Source organism: Ochotona curzoniae, unplaced genomic scaffold (assembly GCF_017591425.1).
Source record: "Ochotona curzoniae isolate NIBS_2020 unplaced genomic scaffold, NIBS_Ocur_1.0 contig_883, whole genome shotgun sequence".
NCBI classification, from domain to species: Eukaryota; Metazoa; Chordata; class Mammalia; order Lagomorpha; family Ochotonidae; genus Ochotona; species Ochotona curzoniae.
In genome coordinates, this window is record NW_024466599.1 from 21,131,216 (window position 1) to 21,156,673 (window position 25,458).

General features: G+C 45.8%; 1 protein-coding gene across 6 annotated transcripts; it reads left to right on the top strand.

The window, feature by feature from the left end:
• Positions 1-5,354: 5,354 nt before the first annotated feature.
• YPEL5 (yippee like 5) lies at positions 5,355-18,354 on the top strand. Of its 6 annotated transcripts, none has more exons than XM_040993015.1 (4): positions 5,406-5,465; positions 6,674-6,847; positions 15,010-15,174; positions 16,548-18,354. In XM_040993015.1, the coding sequence occupies exons 3-4, from the start codon at positions 15,034-15,036 to the stop codon at positions 16,770-16,772; spliced, it is 366 nt and encodes a 121-aa protein (XP_040848949.1). In that variant the 5' UTR covers positions 5,406-5,465; positions 6,674-6,847; positions 15,010-15,033; the 3' UTR covers positions 16,773-18,354. The 6 variants fall into 6 exon arrangements, with proteins under 6 accessions (XP_040848948.1, XP_040848949.1, XP_040848950.1 ...); XM_040993016.1 differs by having other exon boundaries at positions 6,674-6,778; XM_040993014.1 differs by lacking the exon at positions 6,674-6,847 and having other exon boundaries at positions 5,355-5,465.
• Positions 18,355-25,458: the final 7,104 nt, after the last annotated feature.

Genomic DNA, 25,458 nt, shown 5'->3' on the forward strand with positions numbered 1-25,458 from the left:
AAAAAAAAAAAAAAAACGATGTAATGGCATCGCAGTGGAACTTCTAAGTCAGGGGGTATGTTCCACAGACGATGACTTTAACAGAATACTCAATAAAGATTCGCATATGGTATTGTCTTTCCAACCTGTTTTGAGTACATAAGGATCTTAAGACTTTAAGATCTTCAGAATTTAAAAAGTTTTTTGACCTGTAACTAAATTTTGAAAGAAATGCCTCAGGGGTACGTGGTGTAGCATGGCAGGATGCCTGCATCCCATGTCAGAGTGCTGGTTTGAATCTCGTTCCTGCTAACATGTCACAGGAAGCAGCAGGGGTGAGCCCCTATCCAATGTTGTCCGTGATGATATCCCTAGGGATGGCCTAAGGTTAAGAGCATCCCTCAGCTTTTCAGTCTTTCCCAATAACACTTGACACTTCCCCGTCTCTGACATTTTTCCCAAGGACAAATTAATCATCTAGAAAACATTACAATAGATGCTAGAGTACATTGTGGCATTGGATGGACAGCAATAATACTGTCTGTATATTACAGGACCATGCTGGGTTTGGCATTCCCTCAATTCCTCTATTGTGGTGTTGGGGAAATCTAGAGGTTTCCAAGTGCAAGATCCCCAAACACACAACCATGGTGACTGTCCCCTGACGGATCAAGCTGAACACAAGCCTCTCTGTGAATCACTCAACCAGAGAGTTGGCAGGGAAGACAGTCTTTTCAACCTACTAAAAGGCAGAGAAATGAACAGCCAACTAGTCTTGGTTACACAGTCCTCTAGGGCCAGGTCAAGCCATCTGTCATTTAATGTAACCCAGTGAATTTCCACCCTGTGCTTTAGTTACTTCAAGCTATGTCTTTGCTATCAACCACCTACTAGTGCTGACTGATGCTGAAGTTTGCAGAAGAAACAAATTGTTCATCATTTTTTAATCAGTTCTCAATAAAAGCCAAAAGCAAACCAAACCTAAAATTGCTTGCAACAAATTACATTTACCTTCATTAGTTTTCTAAGTGCTAAAGTTAAACATATGTATTATAAAATGTTTATAAAAACTAGACCAGCAAAAAAATGAACAGTTCAGCTAGCTACATATTAAGATTTTATTATTATTATTATTACCAACAAGTTGGACCAGATTATGTACAAAAAGCCATCAAAAAGTTTATAGAAACGCAAGTTATGAAAAGACTGTGCATGATTTCTCAATTCTTTTCACCAAAATAAGCTTTTCTTTACATTTCACTTTCCACAAACTTTTTAAATTTATTTTTATTTTTAATGATATCCACATAATTGGTCAGGGTGGGAAGGGTTGGGGATTAAGGGAAAGTGGGGGATACCAGTGTTTCCAAACCTTCTTTTTCTTTCTCCTGTATCTCAGGGACACAGGGAGAGAAGGGAAAATGCGTCACCCAGCTTCCCACAGGCCTTACTACCCAGGGATGGGGAACAGCTACCCAGACTTAGTGCATATCCTGTCCTGGCAGGAACAGTGACCTTGCCCAACCAGCCCACACCCATTCTGGTTCTTATAGCTACAGCCCAGCCACACCTGGTCCACACCCAGACACAGCTCTCATGTGGTTCAGCAGGAGCTAAGACCTAGCCCAACCAGACCTACACCTACCCTGGATCTCATGAGCACCAGTGGGTGCTGGAGTCCAGCCCAATCTGGCATACCCCAGATCTAGCCCACATCAAGGGACATTGCAGCCATTTCTAGCCCAGATTGCCACCCCATTCCAGCTCTCATACTCACCAGTGGAAGCCACAGTCCAGCTGGGGTGTGCCCTTAGCTCCCCAACCAGGTCTGTTCCCAGCCACAGATCTTACACGTGCAAGTAGTTGCTCTGACCCAGATCAGCACAGCCCATGCCCTGCCTCGGCCTTTGCCATCAGATGCTGCAGCCTGTTCTGGCCTGCCCCTAGTCCCAACTCTCGCTGACAGGTGTTGCAGCTTAGCTCTGCCCAGTTTTCTCCCATTCCTGGCTCATGCAAACCAGCAGGTATTCCACAAACTTTTTATAAAGTCCCCATTATATAGTTCTATGCAACCTGATTTTTTTTTTTTTTTGCCTATTAATATATGTCTGCCATTATGATGTATCAGTTCACGTAGCTCTGCCTGGCAGTTCAGTGACATTCTAAATGTTTGTATTCAAAGTGCATCCACCTAAGCAACTATCGTTGTTAATAGGAGTCTCTAGGGTGTTTGTAATCTCATTGACAGAATTCTTCAAAGCCCAGGAACCTCTGCTTATTAACTTTTGTGTGTGTAGATAGGCTTTGAAATGAGTTGAACATCTCATTTTTAACCTCCAGGGTATGAATCATAACAGACTACTGGCAGTGTTTCAAGCACTCTCTCCATTCAGGGTTGAACCACAAAAGAAAACTATCAGTATTTGCCTGGTAGTTAGTGAGGTGACTAAACGTTCTGTGGATGCACAGGGAAAATAGCACAACCTCCCCACCATAGACACACCTCCGTTGTCAAAGGTCACGGCAGTACAAGAAGGAACACAGCAACAACCTTTATTAGAGGTGCCAGGGACATTCTCTAAGCACTTAACATGGATGACATTATTCAGTGCTCATAATAATCAAAGATGATTACTGCTTGTAGCAATTCTCTGACACGTGCTCATGCTCAAATACTAGCACATGGCAGTGCAGAAGCTGAGCTCTGATTAAAACATTAAAGCTTGTGCAGCTCATCTCCATTTTAATCTGCTCTCTAATTTGCCCCACCTAACTTAGACATTTAACTACCCTTGCTGAAAAACTTAAGAGTTTGAAGAGTCATTTTTTGTTGTTGCAGAGAATTTTTACAAATTTTACTAAGGCTTTGATGTTTTAACATCATTTGTGGAGGGAGATAATATAATCTCCTCTCTTGACTAGTGCCACCTGATGCCAGGAAGTGTTAGGGTTTTGTCAACTGAGAATTGAACACCTATGGAAATCATATATATTAGAAAGAACACAGTTATGAGCAAAATTAAAAGCAAATTATAAACAGCACTGAGTAGTAAGAACACTCAATAGAATACAAAGCTGCTCCTATAGGGGCAGGTGTAAAGAAAGCAGGTGCTCCATTAGTTTCCTGCTGCTGCTATAATAAGAATTCCTCAAATCCAGTGCTTTGAAACACTGCAAATCCATTGCCTTACAGTTCTGGGAGTCCTGAGTCTGAGCTGGGTCTTACACAAGGCCAAAACAGAAAAGTGGCCCAGCTGTGTCCACCTGGCCAAGCGGGCTGGAGGGAACTCGTGCTTCCTGGCCTTTCTGGCATCTTTTTGGCTGCTTCCACCCCTTGGCTTATGGCCCCACATCACTGCAATCTCTGCTCTCAGGGTCACATCTCCCTCCAAAAGTCGAACTCTGAAATGTCCTCATCTCTTTTAAGAACACACGTCAGACTGGGCAGGCAAGGCCCACCCTAATGGCCTTAGTTTAACCACCTCTGGAAAGTCCTGGCTGAGGCAGTCACACTGTGAGTCACCAGGGGGTTCCATTTCAACATATGAACTTGGGGAAAGTGTCATAATTAAGTCCATATCATCCCCAGAAAACACATATACCAATATGTAACCTCAAAAATGGTATAGCTCTAGGTTATATATATAACCTAGAGGTAAGGCCACTATACCACAAAACCTCATAAAACATGTAAAAGAACTCTTGATTAATGGAGAGATGGATCCCATTGTTTGGGAAAGCCCTTTGAATTGTAAAGTTTCACCGAAGTATGAATTCATTTTAAAGAAAGGTGACACAATTCTAACCAAACACCCAACAGGATACTTTTTTCAAACATCTCATCCCTCTTTTTCATTTCTCTTTTATATTATGTTATATTTATTTTACATTATAAAGTATTTATATTCTATTTCATTTCTCTTTTATATTCTATTTTTTTATATATAAAGATTTATATATATATCTTTAATGTATGTTGTAATGGAGTGTGTGACCGTCGGCTCAGAACCACTACCTGCTATTGTAAATCAAACTTCTCAAGCACCCTATATCTAGTCATGGAGAAACATCACCACCTGTCTCCTGGGATGAAGCTGTGGGTTTACGTTAGCCACTTCCGCCCTTCATCCACAGCAAGCTCTGTGCAGCCTTCATATAAAGCGAAACCTGCGTGTGCAATTCCTCTCCCATTTGCCCAACTTACCTCACGCTTACATCCCAGCTCATCTGGATTCTCCTTTCTCAAATACACTTTGCATTGTTCTCTGCCAAGTTGCTAATAACTCCCGGTCAAGTTCATCCCTGTGCTGGGCTTCTTACTCCACTACACCTTCGCCTTCCTCAGTGTTCAAGATGGGAGGATCCGCGGCTCGTTCCAGTCAGGTTCCTCAGGTAGTCACCCCCCTGGTGGCTCACCTCACAGACGAGGCAGCCATGCTTTGTAATGCCCACGTCCCAGCTTCAGCAGGCGGGCGCCAACCGCGGAGGCTGGCTTGTGAGGTGTTTTAACAGCTGTTCTGGGTGGGAACAAAGTTCTGAAGCCAAAGTCAGCCCCACGCCCGCCAGCATTTCATTCAGCCCAAACACTGCAAACACCCTTCGGTGCGTCAAGGGTTCTGAGAACCCGCCAACCTCAGCCCCTATAGGAGGAGCCGGCAAAGATGGAAGCTGACCAGGCCTTAGGAGAATCTTTTTCACTACCCAGGCACGACATGGAGTTGTACGTAAAGTTGGGCACATTTGAAAACTACTTTATTCCGTGGGTTTTCCTCAGAAGTTCTCGAAGGGCCTTTGGGGTTTGGTAGTCAAAGGCAGTCCCTAGAGGGGTCATGAATTACAAGGCGCATTTTAACCACCTCATACCTGCTTCCTAAGAAAACAAACAGCCTGTTGTTTTCATCTGTCATAAAACCGGGCCTCACTGGGCACCAGGAAGCTAGGCCCCAGCCGCCACCTGGTGACGCGGGCGAAGCGCACTGGGTTCCAGCTGCTGCAATTAGGCTGAGCCTTCGCCTTTAAGAAGCTGACTCACGTGGATGCTGTGTTGTGTGCTCTCAGCTGGGAGGAGGGGAGTGGATCCTAAATCTCACCTCATTGGCTGTCGCGGGAGAGGGGGCAGAGTTCGCCTCTCTGATTGGCTGTAAGAAGCCCGTGCGCAGGCTCAGGGGCGGGCGAGCCGCAGTCAGCCTGCCCCGGGCCGGGAGTGGGGGAGGGTGAGCCGAGGGAGGGGCGGGGCCCAGCGGCCGGGGCAGGGTGCCAGGGCGAGGGGCGGGGCCTGGACATGAAGGGCGTTCTGGTCCAACCGGGAGAGCCGACTGTGAGGAGGGCGGGGCTAAGCTGGGTGATTGACGCTGAGGCCCGACCAGGGAGAGGCGGGGCCAAGGCCGGGGCCTGACTAAACCTGGAGATTCGGGTGGCCGAGGGGCTTCTTCTCAGCTGAGGAGCCGAGAGACGCTGGCAGCCGCGGAACCTCCTCGCCGCTCCGGGTGAGCACCGCGGCAGGGGCTGGGCCTCGGGGGTGAGGAGGGAGGTGCCCTGGGTCCTGAGGAACCCTGCGGGTCGGACGGCTTCGAAGCGCTCGGGGCCCGGCCCCGGGTCGGGGGCCCAGCCAGGAAGTGCCTGTTAGGCTGCGGGCTTCTCCCGGGGGTCTCGGCGCGACCACCCCGACTCCCCGGCCCTCGGCGGCTTGCCCTGGCGCTGGAGCTGCCGGGCGGCGAGCGGCCCCGCTGTCTCTCCTTTGTGAGGCCCTGGCGCGGCCCGCCCCCGCCGCCACCGCCGCAAACAGCCGCGACCCCTGGGCGCGGAGCCCCCCAGCCAGCCCGGCGGCGCTCGGGCGGCCCCCGTCCCGCAAGGCCCTGCCCCGCAGCGAGGCCCGGGCTCCCCCTCCGAGGACAGTTTGGCCCGGGACCCCCTCCCCAGACCCACCCCGCCCCCACCGCGGTGTCGGGGGCGCGCGCCGGGAGGGCGGAGGCCTGGCGTGCCGCCCCTGGCCGCCGCGCCCACCCGCCCGATTTTCCAGTCGGAACTGGACACTTTGAGTTGTTTGCGGCGGACGGCAAGGCGAGTCCCGCCCCGAAACGCGCCCCTACGCCGGGACCCCCGAGGCGCACGGCCCACCGGACGGGTCCGCGCCTGCCCCTTTCTCGCCGCGGGGCGACCTGCAGCGCTCCGGACCCGGCCCGGGGGCGGCGGGCAGGGCGGGCCGGGCGTCGCGGCGGCCAGCTGTTCCGGCTTGTGTTTGTTGTGCCGGAGGAGGCCCTGCGCCGCGCTCGGCCTCCCGGCAGCGCCCGATTGGCCCGTGGGCATCACGTGGCCGCCATCAGCTGGCCGGGCGGGGGGTGCTGGGGCACCCCGCGGCGGCTGCTGCTGCTGGAGCACCCCGCTGTTGCTGGGGCACCCCAAGGCTGCTGAAACACCCCACGGCCGTGGCGGCGGCGGCTGCTGGGGCACCCCGTGGCTGCTGAGGGGGCAGGTGCTCCCGGCGTAGGGGTCGCCCGTGCGCCCCCACAGGAGGACAGGTGTGCGTCGCAGTTGCCTTCCTGCTACTCCGCTGGACGACCTTCGGGAGTGGGAGGCTGAAATACTACAAAAATCTGTTAAAATCCTAACACCGACTGGTCCCCCTGCCCGCATTTCAAGGGGCACCTGGCAAGGTGTATAGCTCAGTTATTGGTAAACTTTTTTCTGTTTACAGGGTCCTGGTGGTAACCCGAGGAGTTTTCCTCCAGGTCTCCTGGACAGATGGAAAACCTGACGTAACCTCAGGCTAAGCTTGCGTTTTTGGAAAATAAGCTGACTGGTTCGTGAAGTAGCCACGGGGGTCGTAGGCTGTCAGGTAGCTGCCTTGTGGCAGCCACATAGCACACAGGTAGGGCTGCAACTGCTTGAGGAGGAAGAGGAACCAGAGAGTGCGGTGCTTCCGGGCTTCCTGTTTGTCCCCGAGGGGCGAAGTGCCTTGGCAGGTTGTCCTAAAGGTTTGTTGGGTGTAGGTGGGCTGAGTTAGGTAGGAAGGGAGTTAGGAAACACTTTGTGTCTGTTCTACAGCAGCAGCAGTCATGGTCGAGTGAACTTGAGTGTCAGTACAAGGTTAGTTCAGAAATGAGTGATAGAAGAATTCAAAAACAAGTCAGGGAGATGAGCAGGAGAGAAGTAGCAAGCAGTGTGAGTTGGTATAGATTAGTCCTAGAAAATGAAGAGACTGTGTTACTACTGGGCAGATTAGGGCTTTGGGAGGTCAGTTGGAGGCCTAGAACATTTACAAGTAGCAGGAAAAGGGAACTTGAGGGATTTGGCGCTGTTGTGGACCCCAAGTGGAGTGTGCGCTCGCTCCTTGGTGGACCACCGCACATGTCACCTGGCCTGGAGTCTGAGAGGACTGTGGTCCCTGTTTGTCTCCAGTGGCCATGTTCTTTGTGGAAGACAACTTCATGAAATGTGCTGAGTTAACTCTGCACAGGGTAACTACTTAAATGGGATTTTGGCAGTAACTTTTATAAACAAGGCTGGTAATGTTTACATAACTTTTTCTAAAATGTTATCTGGTTGGATATCAACTTTTAGGCTTTTCAATGTTTAGAAAGAATAAAATAAAAGGAAATAAGGCCAAAATAAATGAAATTAAGCTTGTTATTACTCTCTAAAGTCCCTGAGACCTGAGCCAGTCCTACCTGTATCTGGGATGTGAAGGGTAGTCATGCGTATTCATGCACAAAACATGTGTTTTATAGTGTCTGAATGGCTTTATGAATCCATCAGGTCCCCTGGCAGTCCTACGTAATAATATCTGTGTCATGTAGGAACTGAACCTAGCTAAACCTGAACTTGACACCTGCACCAGGAAACTAGACAGCTAAATTCTCCTGTCTGTTCACTGGGAGGCTTTCGATATTGCCTCACAATTATCAAAAAATCATGAATTTGTAAAGAGGTTTTTGGAGAGGTTACCATCTCGGACCCCCACCTCACTGTGACTCTGAATTAGGTGACTAGTAATGACTAAACAAACAGTCTTGTGGAAATATGGTGAACTTAGAAAGTATTTAACAAAACAGGACAATATTATTTAACAAAAATTTATTTAATAGGCAGTATTTGTAGCAAGGGGTACAAAACATATTGAGGAATTACTTTCGAATAGTGGCCTGACTGCACCACCAGAACATCATTTTATGAAGCAGAGTAAGCTGGCGGCTGTTGCCAGGGCATAGTATAGCTTTCTTGTGTCACAAAAACCTTCGCTTGGTAAATATCTTGTACAGAAAATGTAATATTGGTTGTATGGATCAAATTCTGTTTTCTGTGTAGGTTTCTAATAGAATTGGACACAGAGCATTATGAAAAAGGTTGCTAAAATTATATTTGCCTTGAATGTTCAGTGTTTAAAGCACTGGGTTGTGCAGAGGGAAGAGACCAAGAACCTGGTCACGAGCAAAATGAAGCCTCTGGAAGGGATGGATTGTTCAACAGATTGTGCTGGGTCTCTGCATCCCCAACTCCTTTGGAGCCACCCTTTTGTTAGTGCACTTGAAGATTCCCTACAGCCTGTCGCCCTGGGCCTGTCTACTGGAGTTCTGGCTGAGAGAGGAGGGTGAGAGGGAGGGTGTATTGTGTCTCCATGGAAATGCCCTGAGAAGATAATTCCTTTACAAAGGATAAAATTCCTTTATCTGCCTGTGAAGGTGGTGGTTTCTTATCAGAATATTCTATGAGATGCAAATTGATACCCATTTTCCTCCCTGGTATTTTTAGATCTGGTAAGTTGGTGACTCCTTCGTCTAATGCCACATTTGAAACTAGACTGTATTATTAATATTAGGAAGGGTAGGTACCTATTTTAGGATCTAGAACTGAGACGCTAAGAATCTGAGGTGCTTCAGAAGTTGCTATCTGCTTCTGGGTATCATTTCCACCACCTGGTACGGAACTGTGCTGTAGTTAAGAAGAGGTGGAGCCAGGTGATTGATTGTTTTGTATCTTAGCCTCGCTTTCATCATATTTGATAGAGGGAAGCTGAGGTCGTTGGAAATGTTGAGGAAGGCAGTCTGATTTTTACCAACCTTTCTTTGGCGTTCCCTGTGCCAAAGAAATGTGTGTGTCTAATAAGCGGATGTCACTGTGATTTGCCCAGCATTTACCAAGCTGTCAGGGGAGAGAGCTAAACTCTGAACCCAAGGAGTTGGAAACTAGAGAATTCTAGTTTCTGTCTGGAAACTAGAAAAGTCATACAGTACATCATGTCCAATTTTTAATGTAATTCCTGTAGACTGTCTTCCAAGATTTTTCTGAAATAAAAATATTTTCTTCTCTGAAAGGTTCTATAAATTCTGTAAATTAGAATGCCATAGAAAGGCAGAGGTCCTTAAATGTGGTTGCTTCACCAGGTCACCTGATAAAATCGGAAGCTCTGGGTGGCTAAGTGTCATGTTTGTTAGAAGATGATGAAATGGGAAAATAACTGCTAGAATATCTATGAATCATCTATGGATTTCATATGTTTTCATCTTGACCCCTCATCTGTCAGGTTTTAAATAATTGAGAATAGATTCCCAACTAAAAACAAGTGCAGTATTTTTCATATTTATTCATATTTACAACACGGGATTCTGAAATACTAGTATCTAAGAGGCCTTATAGCATCTGGGAATTTTTACTGAAAATATTAGTGGGCCTGGCGCAATAGCCTAGCGGCTGGTGTTCTTGCCTTGCACATGCTGGGATCCCATATGGGCACCAGTTCTAATCCTGACAGCCCCACTTCCATCCAGCTCCCTGCTTGTGGCCTGAGAAAGCAGTACAGGGTGGCCAGGGCCTTGGGACCCTGCACCCATGTGGGAGACTTGGAAGAAGCTCCTCGCTCCTGGCTTAAAAAGCACCCATTTTAAGATGAATGGACGCAGTAAAGTATCACACAGTCAACAGAGTTAGCACCTGCAAAAGCAGCCTGCGCTTAGGAAGCTTTAGAAACATGTGATGGAGGAGATCGGAAGTGATGAGCAGCTCAGAAATGTGTCGCCGGGGACAGTAATCAAGCAGGAAGATGAACAGGTGTTTGGCAGTGGCTTAGTGTGATGTAGGAGTGACTGGCTGCAGACCAGATAGTGGGAATTTGGGGAGGATGATGGAAACATTCTAAAGCAAAATTTGTGGGGCTGGTAGCACAATTTTATAAATTTACTAAAAATTATTGTATGCTTACAGTAGGTTACTTTTATTGTGTATAAGATATCCCTTCATAAGGCTGTTTTAAAAAGGATCAGCTATTTTCCTCTGTGAGAAAAGAACCGTCTCTAGGTGTGTTTTTGGAGTCTTGTGTAACTCACGACAGATGTGACTCTTGTGAATGCACACTCCGTGACTGCGCAGGTGTACTGGGTGTGATGAGAGATGACTCTGGGGCAGGTGTGGGGAAAGACTTTTAGTAGTGATTTTGGAGGCATCCTCAGTTTTTCATTTATGTTTTTATGAAATTGCCAAGGTGTCTAGTTGAGAATTAGGATTGGAATTGCCACCAGCTGAGTTAGGATATGCAGGAGGAACACTGTTGGTGTGAGGGGCTCTTGATAAGCCTGAGGAGAAAGAGTCTGGCAGCTCCCCGCAGCCCCTTGGTAGAGTGAAAACAACTGGAGCATGGTTAATTCTGACCCTGGCTTGGCCATTTTTGGAACATCACATGCGATCTTCATCTGTAAAAGTTGGGTAATAAATCCCTGTTCTGAAATTGTCAAAATTAAATGTCATGTGTGAAGTACAGACTGCAGTGTCCTACACAAGTATAGACGCTGAGACTAAAGTTCTATCAGGATCTGAAGAAGCCTGATTCAAGTGTTGCATCTTAGTTTTTAATGACTTTTCCTCTTAAATAATGAAGGGACTGCCTTGGGCTGTTGTAACTAAGCACCATAGGCAGAATGGCATAAGCAACAGTTTTGGAGGCTGTAATCCAAGGTCCCGGCAGATGAGAGCCTTTTTCTAGCTGTGTCTCAACTTGGAAGAGACAGGTCAGCCCTCTGGGACTTTTATTGAGGATACCAGTTACATTCATAGGACTCTGCCTTTGTGACCCAGTCACCATGCTATCACGTTGGTGACTGGGTTGTGATGGTGGGTTTTTGAGGGGACACAGACATTTAGATGGTGGCTGTGACATTTTCACTGCTGTCAGCCTCTTCAGAGTTTGCATAGGCCGAGCCAGCGCTGGGCTGCATTTCCAGCCCTGCAAAACTTGTACTTAGCGCCTGCAACCTGAGGACCTGGTGCAAGTTTTCTACCATCTCCAGACCATTGGCAAATGATGTCTTTGTTTACTTCTGTTAAATTTCATGGTTGTTTGTTTTTAGGAAGGAAAAACTACATTTTACAGCTTGCATACATGTATAGTACTCTAGAAATGGCAACCAAAGCTAGGAATGGTGCACCATAAAATTCTGATAGGATATTTTTGGTCTTGGTAATGAGTCATATAATTGAATCTCATTTTAAAAAATCTTGGATAAGGAGTAAAAGATACACTGGAAAAGGGAAAAGAAGGCATGATAAATCTGTTTACGCTCAGTACCAGATGGTCACACCTACGCTGTAATTTTGAGCCTAAGATAGAACGATGTAGGCAGAAGATATAGAGTTCATTTTGAAGTTTTAGTACATGCTTCATGATGGCGCTGTATCAGCCATGCCCACATCACAAGCATCCAGCTAAAAAAATTACAATATGGATATTTTTATTTAAAAGTTTACAGGAAATTTGACTTTAAAATAAGCCCTAGCTGGAGGCTGCCTGCACAAATGTGAGTCTTCTAGCAAACTGAGACTGAGGACTGGGCCTCAGCTTGTAAAACCTCATTGTCGATCCCTTCAGTGAGTGAAGAGCATGAAGACACATGACCGGGACCACCCCCTCACTGATTCATCGAGTGCTTTGTTGTGTATGTTGAGAGTCACTAATTCAAATGTTGGTGAAAGGACGAAGCAGGTGAAGTGATTGTGTGAAGCAGACTGAGTGAAAATGAAATGACTTGGGGAACAGGGTGCAGCTCAACTGTAGTCACTTGTCAGACTGTTTATGTTGTCAGATATTGCCATGGTTAGAATTTCAGGGTATGATTTTCCCCCTAAAATTATGATAATACTGATAATACACCTGATTTTATTGAGAATAAAAACTGTGGGACCCCAACATGTCTGTACATATTTTTGAAGGAACGATTTTGTCTTTCATTGATGTAGTCTTTAGGCCACTAAATGAATGCAGCATGCCAGCCTGAAATTTACAACCTCTGACTTACGTGTGCAATTATTATCTTATACATCTAGGGAAAATAATGCTATAATCTTGAAGGCTGAAAAGCTAGCTAGACATTAAGTATTGTCCTTTGTGTTCCTTTTGCAGAAGTTTATGGAAAAGTTGAATGTCATCCCTTAGGTTTTTATCCTTTTTACGTATTTTTTAAATATGTGTATGTTATTTGAAAGGCAGAGTTAGGGAGAAGGAAGGAGAAAGGGAAGTCTTCCATTTTCTGGCTCTCCCCAGTAAGGACCAAGGCTGGGCCGAGCAGAAGCCAGGAAGCAGGAATTTCAGCCAGGTCCAGGTGGGTGGCAGAATTCCAACGTGTAGGCTGTCTTCAGCTGCTTCTCCAGAGACATGAAGACGGAGCTGGAACAGAACAGCTGGGATCTGAACTGGCACTCTTATGGACTGACGGTGGCACACACTGCAGCTTAGTCCACTGTACCATAATGTTGGTATCCATTTAGTTGTGATTTGTTTCTGTTCTTGTTAATGCTCTGATTTTTCCATGTGTTAGTAGCAGGTTGTAATTGTATTAATTATTATTTAGGTTTCTTAAGTTTTCACATAATGTATTTAGGGAATCACCTTTCTGTAAATGGCATTTCTGATAATTTTTGGGCTGCCTACTTAATGGCTTCAGAAAGTTTGTAGATCTAAAGAAGGAATGGAGTTTTCTTTTTGATTTCTAATGAAATTTTTCCCAAATGAGGATGAAAGTGGAGTCTACATTCTGGAATTTTTTCCTTTTTTCCTAGAGGCAGCTATATTGACTCTGCATATCATTTAAAGATGTATATTTTGGGGGCTGGTGCTGACACTTGCAGGTTAAGCTGCTGTCTGCAGCACCAACTTAGCCTATGAGTGCTGGCTTGAGTCCCAGCTGTTCTGCTTTGATGCACCTCCCTGCTGATGCACCTGCAGAGGCAACAGAAGATGGCCCAAGTGCTTGGGCCCTAATACCCACATGGGAGACCCAGAAGAAGCTCTTAGCTTTTGCTTGGCCCAGACCTGACCATTGCGGCCATTTGAGGAGTGAACCAGTGAATGGAAGATCTATTTCCCCTTCTCTGTAACTCTGCCTTTCAAATAAACAAAAATCTTATTTTTAAACTGTATCCTTAAATAATTTACTTTTTAAAAAAGATGTATTTATTTTTATTGGAAAGTCAGATAAACAGAAAGAGAAACAGAGAGGAAGATCTTCTGTTTGCTGATTCACTCCCCAAGTGTCCACCATGGCCAGAGCTGAGCCAAACCAAAGCCAGGAGCCCAGAGCCTCTTCTGGGTCTCCCACATGGGTGCAGTGTCCCAAGGCTTGGGCTGTCCTCGACTGCTTTCCCAGGCCACAGGCAGGGAGCTGGATGGGAAACAGGGCCACAGGGATTAGAACCGGTGCCCATATGGGATCTGGCGCATGCAAAGTGAGGACCTAGCCACTAGGCTAACACACTGGGCTCCATTCTTAAATACTTAAAACACAGGAGCTGATAACTGTACTGAGGAATAAGACCTTTAAATTTTTATTACTATTATTTAGTTATTTGAGAGGCAGAGATACAGAAACACAGCCCCTGTCTACAGGCTCATTTTCCAGATGCTCACAGGGTCCAAGCTGGGCCGTGTTAAAACTGGGAACCTGGAACTCAGTGCAGGTTTCCCGCACGTGTGGCAGAAAACCAACTACCTGCTGCCTCCTAGTGCATGCGTTAGCACTACACAGTAATTTAGGGGCAGAGTCGGGACTTGAACCCAAGGCACTTCAATAGGAGATGCAGGCATTACAAGTGGCACTTTAACTGTTAGGACTTTTTAAAATGAAGGTTGTGGTGTGTTCTTAAAATATGCCTGATCTTTAAAAATACTCTCCAGGGAAATAAAGTATAGGGAATTTAAGAAGTTGCCAGTATTAACTCTCAACTTGAAAATAGTTAATTGCTCCCTTCTTAGTTTGAAAAGTTCGTTCCAGAGCTCTTTTTTTTTTTTTTTTCAGTGTTTAAGCAGTCCTATTGCTGTAGCTTTTTGCCCCACTATTTGGTACCCTCTTCATGGAGAAGGCAGTGGGTGAAAGTGCTTAACCTTGAGTTGAGTAACTGCATTCCTTCTGATTTTGTACTTAACTTCTGACAAATTAATAACCTTTTTAGATGACTCTGGGTGATCTACAAAGTGGAGTTGTTAGCAATTTTACAGATTTCTGAAGATTTTAAAGTACCTAGCACAGTGCTGCCTTCGACATTGGAATGAGTCAAGGTAGGGCCATCAGCCCGTCTAGCGCAGGTGTGGCCATGGACCATAGACCCACTCAGGCCATGCTCCCCAATCACAGCGACCCTCTTGGCTTCCCCATGCTCCCTCTGCTGTGCCCTTGTATCCCACTCATACCCCACAGGCCTTCTCTAGAAATACAGGTGTTCGGAATCTTTACTCACTGTGTGTGATACAGCTTTGTTTTCACTTCTCTGGCAGTGTTTTCAATCATATGATTTCTTAACTGATTTTCTACTCTCATTTTAAAAACGCCAAAAGAGAGGTGATGTGCTTCCTTGGCCTTGCCCAGACATGTCTGCTCACTTGAACAGCTGCCTCTAAAGTGCTCCTAGCTTGGACCTGCTTGTTTATTCAGCAAGTGAACTTTGGATCCTTTAGTTCAGAGTCAGCTCTTTTCACATCAGGTCTGACAAAGCAGATTATAAGTAGTTCCCCTAAGGTCCCCCAGTTTTCTTATTCTTTCCATTTGTTCCTAGGTGTTTAGAGCTTCAGCTATCAAAATGGGCAGAATTTTCCTTGATCACATTGGTGGTACCCGTCTGTTTTCCTGTGCAAACTGTGACACGATCCTGACCAACCGCTCAGAACTCATCTCCACTCGGTTCACAGGCGCCACTGGCAGAGCGTTTCTCTTTAACAAGGTTAGTAAAATAAACCGTTTTCATTCCTGTGTGGATTCAGTTGACAACAGCATCAGAGCTTGGAGACCAGGAAGAGTGTAGAACTGAAATCTTTACAAATAACTGCCCAATAGTTTGTTTTTGAGCAGACTCCAGAGAGCTATTAACTAGAGCATGATTATTGACCTTGAGGTGTAAAGAATGTGATAAGGGCGGTCTCTGTGGCATCAGGAAATGTACAGTGTGTGAGAATTTGGCAGAAACTTGAGCACAGGCCCAGAAGGAGCCAAGACATCCACCTCCTCCCCTCGCACATTGCTTCGTTTATCCATGGAGAGGGAGAGGTGTGAACTCTTACGGATAGCCAATAAAAGTTCATAAAAGATCATCTGATTAACCTTTTCTCTAATTCATGTTCACCATCTCTGCTTATGATTTGACTTATTATGTGGATTTCATAAGGGTTTCCTGATTTGCAAGTGTACTTGTATTCCAGTTGAAATTAACTGATGTGATTCTGCCTCCTGGAGCCTGATGTGAACTGGCCAAGTTAAATTTCTACTTTCAGGTGTAAGGACAGGCCTAGCCTGACGAGGTAGGTTTAGTTTTCCTGTAGGTGATCTGTTCCTCTTGACCTCTGCTTAGGTATAGAACAGGAGCCTGGTCTATTACATCGAACCAAATGCTTGTCAATGAAATGTGATGGAACATGGCCATGCATGTGCTTTGCTTGTTATTGACTGTGCTGTAACATCGGAGTGAGATAGTTGCAATAAGACTATCCAACCTTCAAAGCCAGAAACACTCCTGTGACTCTTTACACGAAAGTGTAGGGATTGTTGGGTATTCATAATTAACAGAAATTCTTCACAGATTGTTTTAGAACCCACTTCATTGTTTTCATTGTCTTTTAAGCTTAAAAACTGCATTGCAGTGCAGTCTTGTAGTAAGCTGCGTCCCAGCATGTGTGTATATAGAATGTATTTCAGAAGCAAACATACCCATCGTTGGACATATTCTGTAGTGTGCTAGGAGTTTTCACATTATTTACCTTACTGTGCTCATTACTGAATAGTGGTGGTAATGGCTGGATCCAAATGTACAGTTTGTGACTCAAATTCCAGGACTCTTCACTACAATATAGAAGGATAATTATAATAGTGCAACTTGGGCTAGTTTAATAATGCATGCTTGCATTTAATGTCCACTGCAGTGTGAGTTCCAGATGTTTACTTATCCGAGTAGTTTCAAAAGATGGTTCTAAGGCAAGGTATTGTAAGTTTGACTAAAGTTAATTTCTGTTGCTAAAATTGCTACTGTACTAATTATATTATTATGTACTTATTTGATAAGTAATATGTACCTTTGCAATTTTCTTTTTACTGGCTTCTTAGGTGGTTAACCTGCAGTACAGTGAAGTTCAGGACCGGGTCATGCTCACTGGCCGTCACATGGTTCGAGATGTGAGCTGCAAGAACTGCAATAGCAAGCTGGGATGGATCTATGAGTTTGCCACTGAAGACAGCCAGCGCTACAAGGAAGGCCGCGTGATCCTGGAACGAGCACTAGTTCGAGAGAGTGAGGGTTTTGAGGAGCATGTACCGTCTGATAACTCTTGAAGAAAGAGAGACCCATTCATCTTCTCCCAGGTCTCCTTCACTGAAAACAAAAATCTACTTACATACACTGTCACCTGAGCATCAGAGTCGGATTCATGAACTGCAGAACAAGAAGTTGTGAGAATCTAAGATGGAACCTTTCTTTGTTTCTTTTTTTTTTAATTTTGCATTTTCCATCCAATAGCAGTGTGTAGAGAGAATGTTATGCAGACCCCGTTATTTTTCCCTGTGTTTACATCTTGAGGCAAAAGAGTCTGCAACTACAAGGTGGGCTGTGTGAGGAAAAAAATTCTGGACTGTTCGAGAGTGAGGAAGTGTTTTATGTAAAAATTTGGGAGGAAAATGTCAAGAGCATGGTTTTTAAACTTATTTGGGCTTCATGTTAAAACATTTTTCTGTAAGAAGTCATTTGATTTGCTAGCTTCAGAGAAGAGATCCGAATCTGTGCCCAACGCTAAAGGCTCAGTGTTAGCATGGCTTGTGCTGGCCGTGTGCCATATTCTTGTTGGAGATGAACCGTGGCCCATTCTTCCCTGTCAGTCTTGGCTGTCCCTTGTGACGTGTCACCACGTAACTGGTGTTGATGGCGTAGAACTACTTGGTTGCCTTTTTTTTCCATGTAACTTAAGCATAGTAATATAAATAAAGAAATAGTTGGATATTTTTGGTCTTGTGTTGCTTTTAAAAATACCTAATAGCAGGGTATTTGATAAATAGTTTTCATAGTATTTGTTTTTATCTCAGGCTAAAGAGGCTGTGCATATTCTGTGTTGAAATGAAAGCACACTGTTAGACCCACAGTACTGCATTTAGAAAACAGTGGAACAGAAGTTAGTGTGCGTTCATGCAGAAAACACTTAATCTAAATCTGTTTGAAAAGGAGGGGAAATGGAGCGTCTTATCTACTAGTGGGGCTTTACAGAGCATGTCAGCCCTTCCTCCTCGGTTGTGCGCCGATTATGACAAGTCTGGAGCCTGATAGTTTCATCAAAGGAATAAAGCTCTGATTAGCATTATTTTTTTCAGGCCCTCCCTGTGAAGCTCAGCTATTGAAATTGGAACTCTGTTTGTTACCCTCAATTAGAAAGGGATCGTTTTAGCCTCAAATTTATGACATCACAGAATGTTAAAATGCAAACTTTTCTTTGTATCCTAAGTCTAGATTTTCTAGTATTTGATTTTGGTAGAATAATTGACAGTAAAATTGGCTTATTGTTAAAGAAATGAATGGATGTTTACATGCTGAATTCTAGGTCTTTGTCTCCAAGGGAAGCTTGGCCTCAGTTGAGTCAGTGAAATCTTTGATAATGAGGAGTGACCCCTGAGTATAGTTAAGTTTTTATTTGCCTTTGGAATCTCAAGAGAGGCATGGGTTTCTGTTGAAGTAAGTATAATATGTTGAAGTAAGTGGACAATGTTTCCAGTGTTCACAGTGGACTCAAACTTTAAGGATTAAGAAACAGCATCCATTCCCATTCATTTCCATGCTGGTCTTTGATTATATGCAGAATCCTAGTAGCATGCCTTACCTACCTACAGCACTCTGTGCATTTACTGTCAATAAAGAATATTTTGTCTTGCATTGGTGCAGTATTGCCACTTATTTTCCTTTGATTCTGTCTAGTGATCCTCTTTGTATCTTTGAATACATACTTCTTGCCCTTAAATGGTTGTCACAGCTTCATTTTGGATAGTGATAAAATGACATACATCATTAATACTGCCTAATAAATGCCTGAAGATCATGTGTTTGCCAATATTAGCTTCTCTATCATTATGCTTTACACATTGTTAACTTATATGAGCACATAAATGTCACTTTGCCAAGTTAGTTTTGGGTGAGTGACAGGCACAGCAAGGAGCTCTTCTATGCCTTCCTTTAGAATCAAATGCATTTGCAAATAAAAAAATATTCCAAGATACTGTCAGATTAGTTTACAAAAAAGTAGTTGGTGCTTTTTTTTTTTTCTTTTTATTTCACACTTTATTAATTCTGTGGAGTTTGGGATTCTCCACCCTCCCCCTAAGTCTCACCACCCCAGCTGATTTTCCCCATGCTGTTACAATAGTATAGTCTTTCATAATGAGTCATAATTCCAGCAGTCAGTTATTTTAGCATACCCCAACATTGCTGAGAGAGACAATGTCAGACAGTCCAGCATCCATTGTGTAAACATCCAACAGTTTCATTTGTCCCGCCAGTAGGTAAACAGGAAGTCACAAGGATAGGCTAATGCCCCCACTGCGATTATGCTATCAGGTAGCACCCAGTATACCCACAGGGAGAAGTGATTGGTGGAGAACTGTATATAAGCAGCCCGCTTTCGGCAATAAACCTTTTGCGTTCACCTTCCCTCTTTTTGCCTGCTTTTCGTTCGTCTCTCCCTTTTTGTTCGCTCGTTCGTTTGTGTGTTGGTATGTTTCATTTGGTACGTGTGTGCCGGTTGCAGTGGCGGTTCCTGTTTTTCCAGGCCCTTGAGATTCCTGGTCATTTTAGTGTGTCACTGCAGGATGGCGGCCATGTTTGATTTGGAAGCAGGGGTGCATATTGCATTGTATCTCCACATCTAAGTATGGGAGTCTCTATTACTCCATCACTATACATTCCCTTAAATGAGAAGCCATGAAATAAGGTCAACAATCAGTATGAATTAGAACAACAAGTTACACCATGGAGTAGAAAAAACGTGCCACTGAATAACCAACACGAGTGATGGAAAGAAAACACATTTACCCTTGGGTAAAATGATGCCACCATGTGATCCATGAGCCAACGTTGAATTCGACAAGAGAAAGTGTTTTGAAGAAATAAAAATGAAATAAAAAACATCAAAACGCACGGGCTGCAGCCAAAGAGAGAAATAGTATGGAAAGGGTTATTTAACTTAAAATTTGCATGATGGTTTCCTTATAACAGAGAGAACATATATGGTATTTGTCCTTTTGGCATTGACTTATTTCACTGTTTTGGGACAATCTAGTTGCAAATGGTATAATTTCATTCTTTTTAATGGCTGAGTAACATTCCATGGAATAGATGTACCAGTTTCCTTAACCACTCCTACCTGGATGAGCATCTGGGTTGTTTCCATGTCTTTGCTGTTGTAGATTGTGTCACTGTAAATATAGGATTACAGATCCCCTTCTCATATGCAATTTTCATTTCCTTTGGGTATATCCCTAGGAGTGGGATAGCTGGGTATGTGGCAGGTTTATTTGCAATTCCCTAAGCACTCTCCATACTGATTTCCATAGTGGTTATTAGCCTGCCCTACCACCAGCAGTGAAGGAGGGTGCCTTTCTCCCCACATCCACACCAGCAGGTGTTGTTAGTTGAGTTCTGAATGTAGGCCAATCTCACTGGAGTTAGGTGGTACCTCAACATGGTTTTCCTTTGTATCTCCCTGACAGCTAGGGAGTCTGAGCATCTTTTCGTATCTCTGTTATCCATTTGAATCTGTTCTTTTGAGAAATGTCTGTTCATTTCCTTTGCCCATTTTTTAAACAGCGTTTTTGTTTTGTTTTGTTTTGTTTGACTGCCCCTGAGTTTCTGAAGCTCTTTGTAAATCCTGGATATTAGTTCCCTAACACCTGTATAGTGTGAACAAATTTTCTCCCATTGTGTTAATTGTTATTTCTGGAGAGTGCTTCTTATGTTTTCCTTTAATAGTTTGATGGTTTCTAGGTGCAAGTTTAGGTCCTTGAACTATTTAGTGCTGATTTTTGTATCATGTGGCACGTGCGAGTCTTGCTTCTTAATTCTGCAAGCTGCTATCCAGTTGTTCCAACAGCATCTGTTGAATAGACCAGGCTTTTTCCCTGGATTGTTTTGTTTTCCTGCCAAAGACTAGTTGGCTACATACAGTGTGGGCTCCCTTTTGGTGTTTCTGTTCTGTTGCATTAATCTTCTCTGTTTCTGTACCAGTACCAAGCTGTTTTGAGGATCACTGCTCAGTAGTATGTCTTGAAGACTGGAATTGTGATTCCTGCAGCTTGATTTTTATTCTTCAGAATAGCTTTGGCTACTCATGGTTTCTTGCGATTCCAGAAGACCTTTTGTGTCTTCTTTTCTGTTTCTGAGAATGTTGTTGGAGTCTCTTCTAAGAAAAAAAAAATGTTGCTCTTTTAAGATAAGAAAACTAACAGGAAGGATTTTGCTTTGAGGTGGGAAAGGTAATGAACCAAGTACAGATGACATTACTGCCTAAGTAGGTTGCTAGGAAAGTATAGATTTAAGGCTTTTCCTCTTGAAGATCTCAGGATCCTTGCTCATATAGGTGATGGTGAACACAAATTGTTTCAATCTTAAGCATGCTGTTGTTTTTTTTTTTAAGATTTATTTATTTATTGGAAAGTCAGATATACAGAGAGGAGGAGAGACAGAGAAGATCTTACATCCAATAATTCACTCCCCAAGTGAGTGCAATGGCCGATCCTATGCCGATCCGAAACCAGGATCCAGGAACTTCTTCCGCGTCTCCCACGTGAGTACAGGGTCCCAAGGCTTTGGGCCATCCTCGACTGCTTTCCCTGGCCACAAGCAGGGAGCTGAATGGGAAGTGGAGCTGCCAGGATTAGAACCAGCGCCCATATGGGATCCTGGCACGTTCAAGGTGAGGACTTTAGCCGCTAGGCCATGCTGCCGGGCCCCAATCTTAAGCATGCTTTTAATAGACACGAAGTAAATATTCTAGGTTAGAAATGCTAGTGATTATGCAGTGATGAAGTTAAAGCTGTGGCTATTTTGGGGTTGGAGGGCAAACATTGGTACCCAGACTTACCTATGCATGTCCCTGGCAGTTTACATCTATATAGATATAAATATATGGATATCCATATATATACATATATATCTAGAGAGAGAGAGAAAGATTTATTTGTTTTTATTGGAAAGTCAGATTAACAGAGCAAGAGAGACAAAGATCTTCCAGCAATAGCTGGAGCTGTGTTGATTTGAAGCCAAGAGCCAAGAACCTCTGAGTCTGAGTCTCCCATGTAGGTGCAGGGTCCCATGGCTTTGGGCCATCCTCGACTGCTTTCCCAGGCCACAAGCAGGGAGTTAGAGGGAAGTGGAGCAGCCAGGGCACCCATTTAGGATCCTAGCACCTGCAAAGTGAGGATTTAGCCACTGAGCCATCATGCTGGACCTGATATGTATTTCTGGCCTTTGTCTAAGTCACTCAGTAAATAATTTTGACTTGGTGTGGGTGCAGAATTGAGAAACTGCCCGTTGTAAAATACTCAAATGTGTTTGTGATGATTCATTTCCAAAGTAGCTTGTCTCTTTAACACCAGACACCCAGAAGGAGCCATGTGAAACTCCCAAGGAAGGCATGAAATGGAAATAGAGTCAAGATTAAACCAAAAACCTCTCCAGCCAAATAAACCTTGGCTGAAATGATCCCAGACCTGACACTTGTGTATGCTTGTCAGTACAGGGTCCAGCTCTGTCCATTACCCATATCAGCCTACAAATACACTGCTAGTTGCAATTACTGGGTCAGTTTTGTCTCCAGCCCTGTCTTACATAAACCCATGGATGTTGCGACCCAGCCCAACCTATCCCACCAGATACTCAGCCATCACATACACCAGTGGGAACAGCAGCCTAGTTGGAGTGACCAAAACAACCAACAACCCCACAAGGCTTACTTCCAGCCCTGGTTCCTGTGTTTGCCAGAATGTGGAACAGACTGGTAAACACATCCCATTCAGTCTGTTCCACATCCCATTCAGCTCTCATATATATCAATGGGCTTTGAAGCCTAGCTCAACCCAACCAACCCCACTATCCAGTCTATATTCATGCCAGCGGGTGCCACTGCCTTTCTAACCAGGCCCATCCCCAACCCTGATTCTCATGTTCACCAGTGGGAGCTGCAGCCCATCAGAGAGGTTCTCATAGTTTCCCTGCTAGGTCCATTCCCAGTCCTGGATCTTGTACTTTAGAGGTGGTTCTGTAGTCCAGCTTCACAGGATTTGATCCAGTCCCAGAACTTGAGAGCTGATGCTGGAGCAAAGCCCAACCAGCCTGTTCTACTCATGCATGCACCAGTGGATACAGTCGGTTAGCCCAGCATGGCTCTCCCTCTAACCCAGTTCATGTGCAGGCCAACAGGTGTTGTAGCCCTGCCTGGCCTGGTCTACCCTTGCTGCCAGTTCACAGGACCTCCAGTGGGAACAGTGGCCCAACAGGACTGTCCCCCACAGCCCCACTACAAGGCTTGCACACATACACCCCCCATCTTGTCTCAGGTATGCTGGTGGATATTGAGGCCCAGTCTGGCATGGCCTGCCTTACTTTGGCGTTTGCCAGCAGGTGCTGTAGCCTGGCTCAGTCCAGCCGACTCCCAGTTCGAGCTTATGCTAGTGGGTGCTGTGACCTAGCCCAGCCCAGCCCAGCCAGCCCCTAGCCCCAGCCCTAATGTGAACTGGCTGGTGTTGTGGCCTGACCCAGCCTATCCTGTGCCCTGTTCTGGTTCTCACATCTGCCAGTGGGTATTATGAACTAGCTCAGCCAGGCCTGACCCCAAACTTGAGCCCCACATATGCCGGATGCTGTAAACTGGCCTGGTTTGGGCCATTCCCAGCCTTAGGTCTTGAGCTCACCTACAAGGACTGTGACCTGACAGAGAAGTTTCCCAAGCTCCTCAACCAAGTCTCATCTCAGTAGCATCTCGCAGACACCAATGGTTTTTTGACCCAGACTGACTTAGTCCACCTCTTATCCTGGCAGGAACAATGACCTTGCCCAACCAGCTCACACACATTCTGGTTCTTACTGTTGGGTGCTACAGTCCAGCCACACCTGGTCCACACCCAGACACAGCTCTCGCGTGGTTCAGTGGGCACCAAGACCTAGCCCAGCCAGTCCTACACCTACACCTACCTTGGCTCTCATGAGCACCAGTGGGTACTAGAGTCCAGCCCAATCTGGCACACCCCAGATCCGGTCCACACCCACGCTGAGGGACACAGCACTTATGTCCAGTCTATATCACTGCCCTCATTTCCAGCTTTTGCACTCACCAGTGGGAGCTACAACCCAGCCAGGCATCCCCATCGCTCTCCAACCAGGCCTGTTCCCAGCCACAGATCTTGTGCATGCCAGTGATGCTTTGACCCAGCTCTGCAGAGCCCGTCTCCCGGCTTGGCCTTTGCAGTCAAATGCTGACTCTGCCTTTCCCCAGTCCCAACTCTCGCTGACAGGTGTTGCAGCCTAGCCCTGCCCAGTCTTCTCCCATCCCTGGCTCATGCAAACCAGTAGGTGTGATACCCTACTGGCATGACCCACACTCCAGCCTGTCTTCTGCATATGTCAGTTGCCTAATGTTGACCCAGCCCTGCCCGGTCTGCCCCTCTCCAGAATCAACCCACATATTTGCCAACACTTGCCCAGCCTGACCAACACCTAGGCCTGAATCACATGCTCACCAGTGGCAGTTTACAGTCCATCAGGGGAGTTTCCCATGTTCCTGCATCAGGCACACTCCAAGACCCAGATGTCACATATGCCAGCCGGTGCTAAGGCCTGACTGTAGTCTGGCCTTTGCATGAGCTGGTGGATGTTGTGACCTGGCCTGCCCCACACCCTATTCTTCGATGTACTTGTGGGTGCTGCAGCCTGGACCAGCCCAGCCTCTTCCCTGCTCCAGCACCCATGAGTGTCAGAGGGTCTCATGGTCATGCCTAGCTAAGCCTATTACTACTCCCAGCTATTAAGCAAACCAGCAGAAATTGCAGTTCCACAGGGGTGGACCCACATATCCCCCACAGAATCTGCCCCTGTAGCTAGTTTTTTCATGTGCTGGTTATTGTCATGGTCCAGCCTAACATTACCCACCCCCTGTTCTGACTCTCTCTGGCGGGTACTATATCTAGTCCTGCCAGGTGGGCCCCCGGCCCTAGCTTTAATGTCAGCCAGTGAGTGGTGGTCAGCGGTGGTCAGTGCTAACTAACCCAGCTCAGGTCTCTCATGTGGGCTGGTGCATTGGTCTGACCCATAAGGGTCTTCCAGCTTCCCCACTCTAAACCTCTCTGTCTCAGCCCTCTCAGTTACCTGCAAGTACAGGCTTTATTGATGGAAATCCCTCAGAAGTCACTGCTCACCTGCCCTCCCACATATCATCTTGCCCCTTCCTCTAATCCATCCATGGTCCCTGTGCCTGAGAATGCATGGGTTCCCCAGCCCAGTCTTCTGGTGGGGTGGGGTGCTGACCTGGAGTGCTTCCTGCCCACTAGTGTTCTAAGCTCCTGGCACATGTGCTGGCCTGGGACCTTACCCCTCCACACCCCTAAGATCCAGGCTCATTCAAAGTTCCCCAAGCGCAGTCCACCAGCACCCCAGGCCAGCATGCTAACCTAGGGCTCTCTGCAATGCTCCCCCAACCCTGCCAGGGACCAAGCGTGTGGGGGAAATTCCCAGGCTCACTCCACCTGCCTGGATGTGAGCCCCCAGGGCAGCCAGTGATGGGCTCCTGTTCCTGCTCCCTCCTCCTCTCGCAGCCTGTGGTCCCAATCCTGTCCCAATCTTGAGGGCTTCACCCTCATAACCTGATCACCTCCAAAGATCTCACCAGCTAACAGCAGCACACGGAGGGTTTGATATTAACATAGGAATGGGAGGAAGCACAAATCAAATCACTACCTATAGAAACTGTGCAAGATAACACGCATATATTTTTAC

Coding starts and splice junctions, on each gene's coding strand:
- YPEL5 (XM_040993013.1), top strand. CDS start 11,856: ATGACCGGGACCACCCCCTCACTGATTCATCGAGTGCTTTGTTGT. Junction 11,901..15,009: donor TTCATCGAGTGCTTTGTTGT/GTATGTTGAGAG, acceptor ATTTGTTCCTAG/GTGTTTAGAGCTTCAGCTAT. Junction 15,175..16,547: donor GAGCGTTTCTCTTTAACAAG/GTTAGTAAAATA, acceptor CTGGCTTCTTAG/GTGGTTAACCTGCAGTACAG.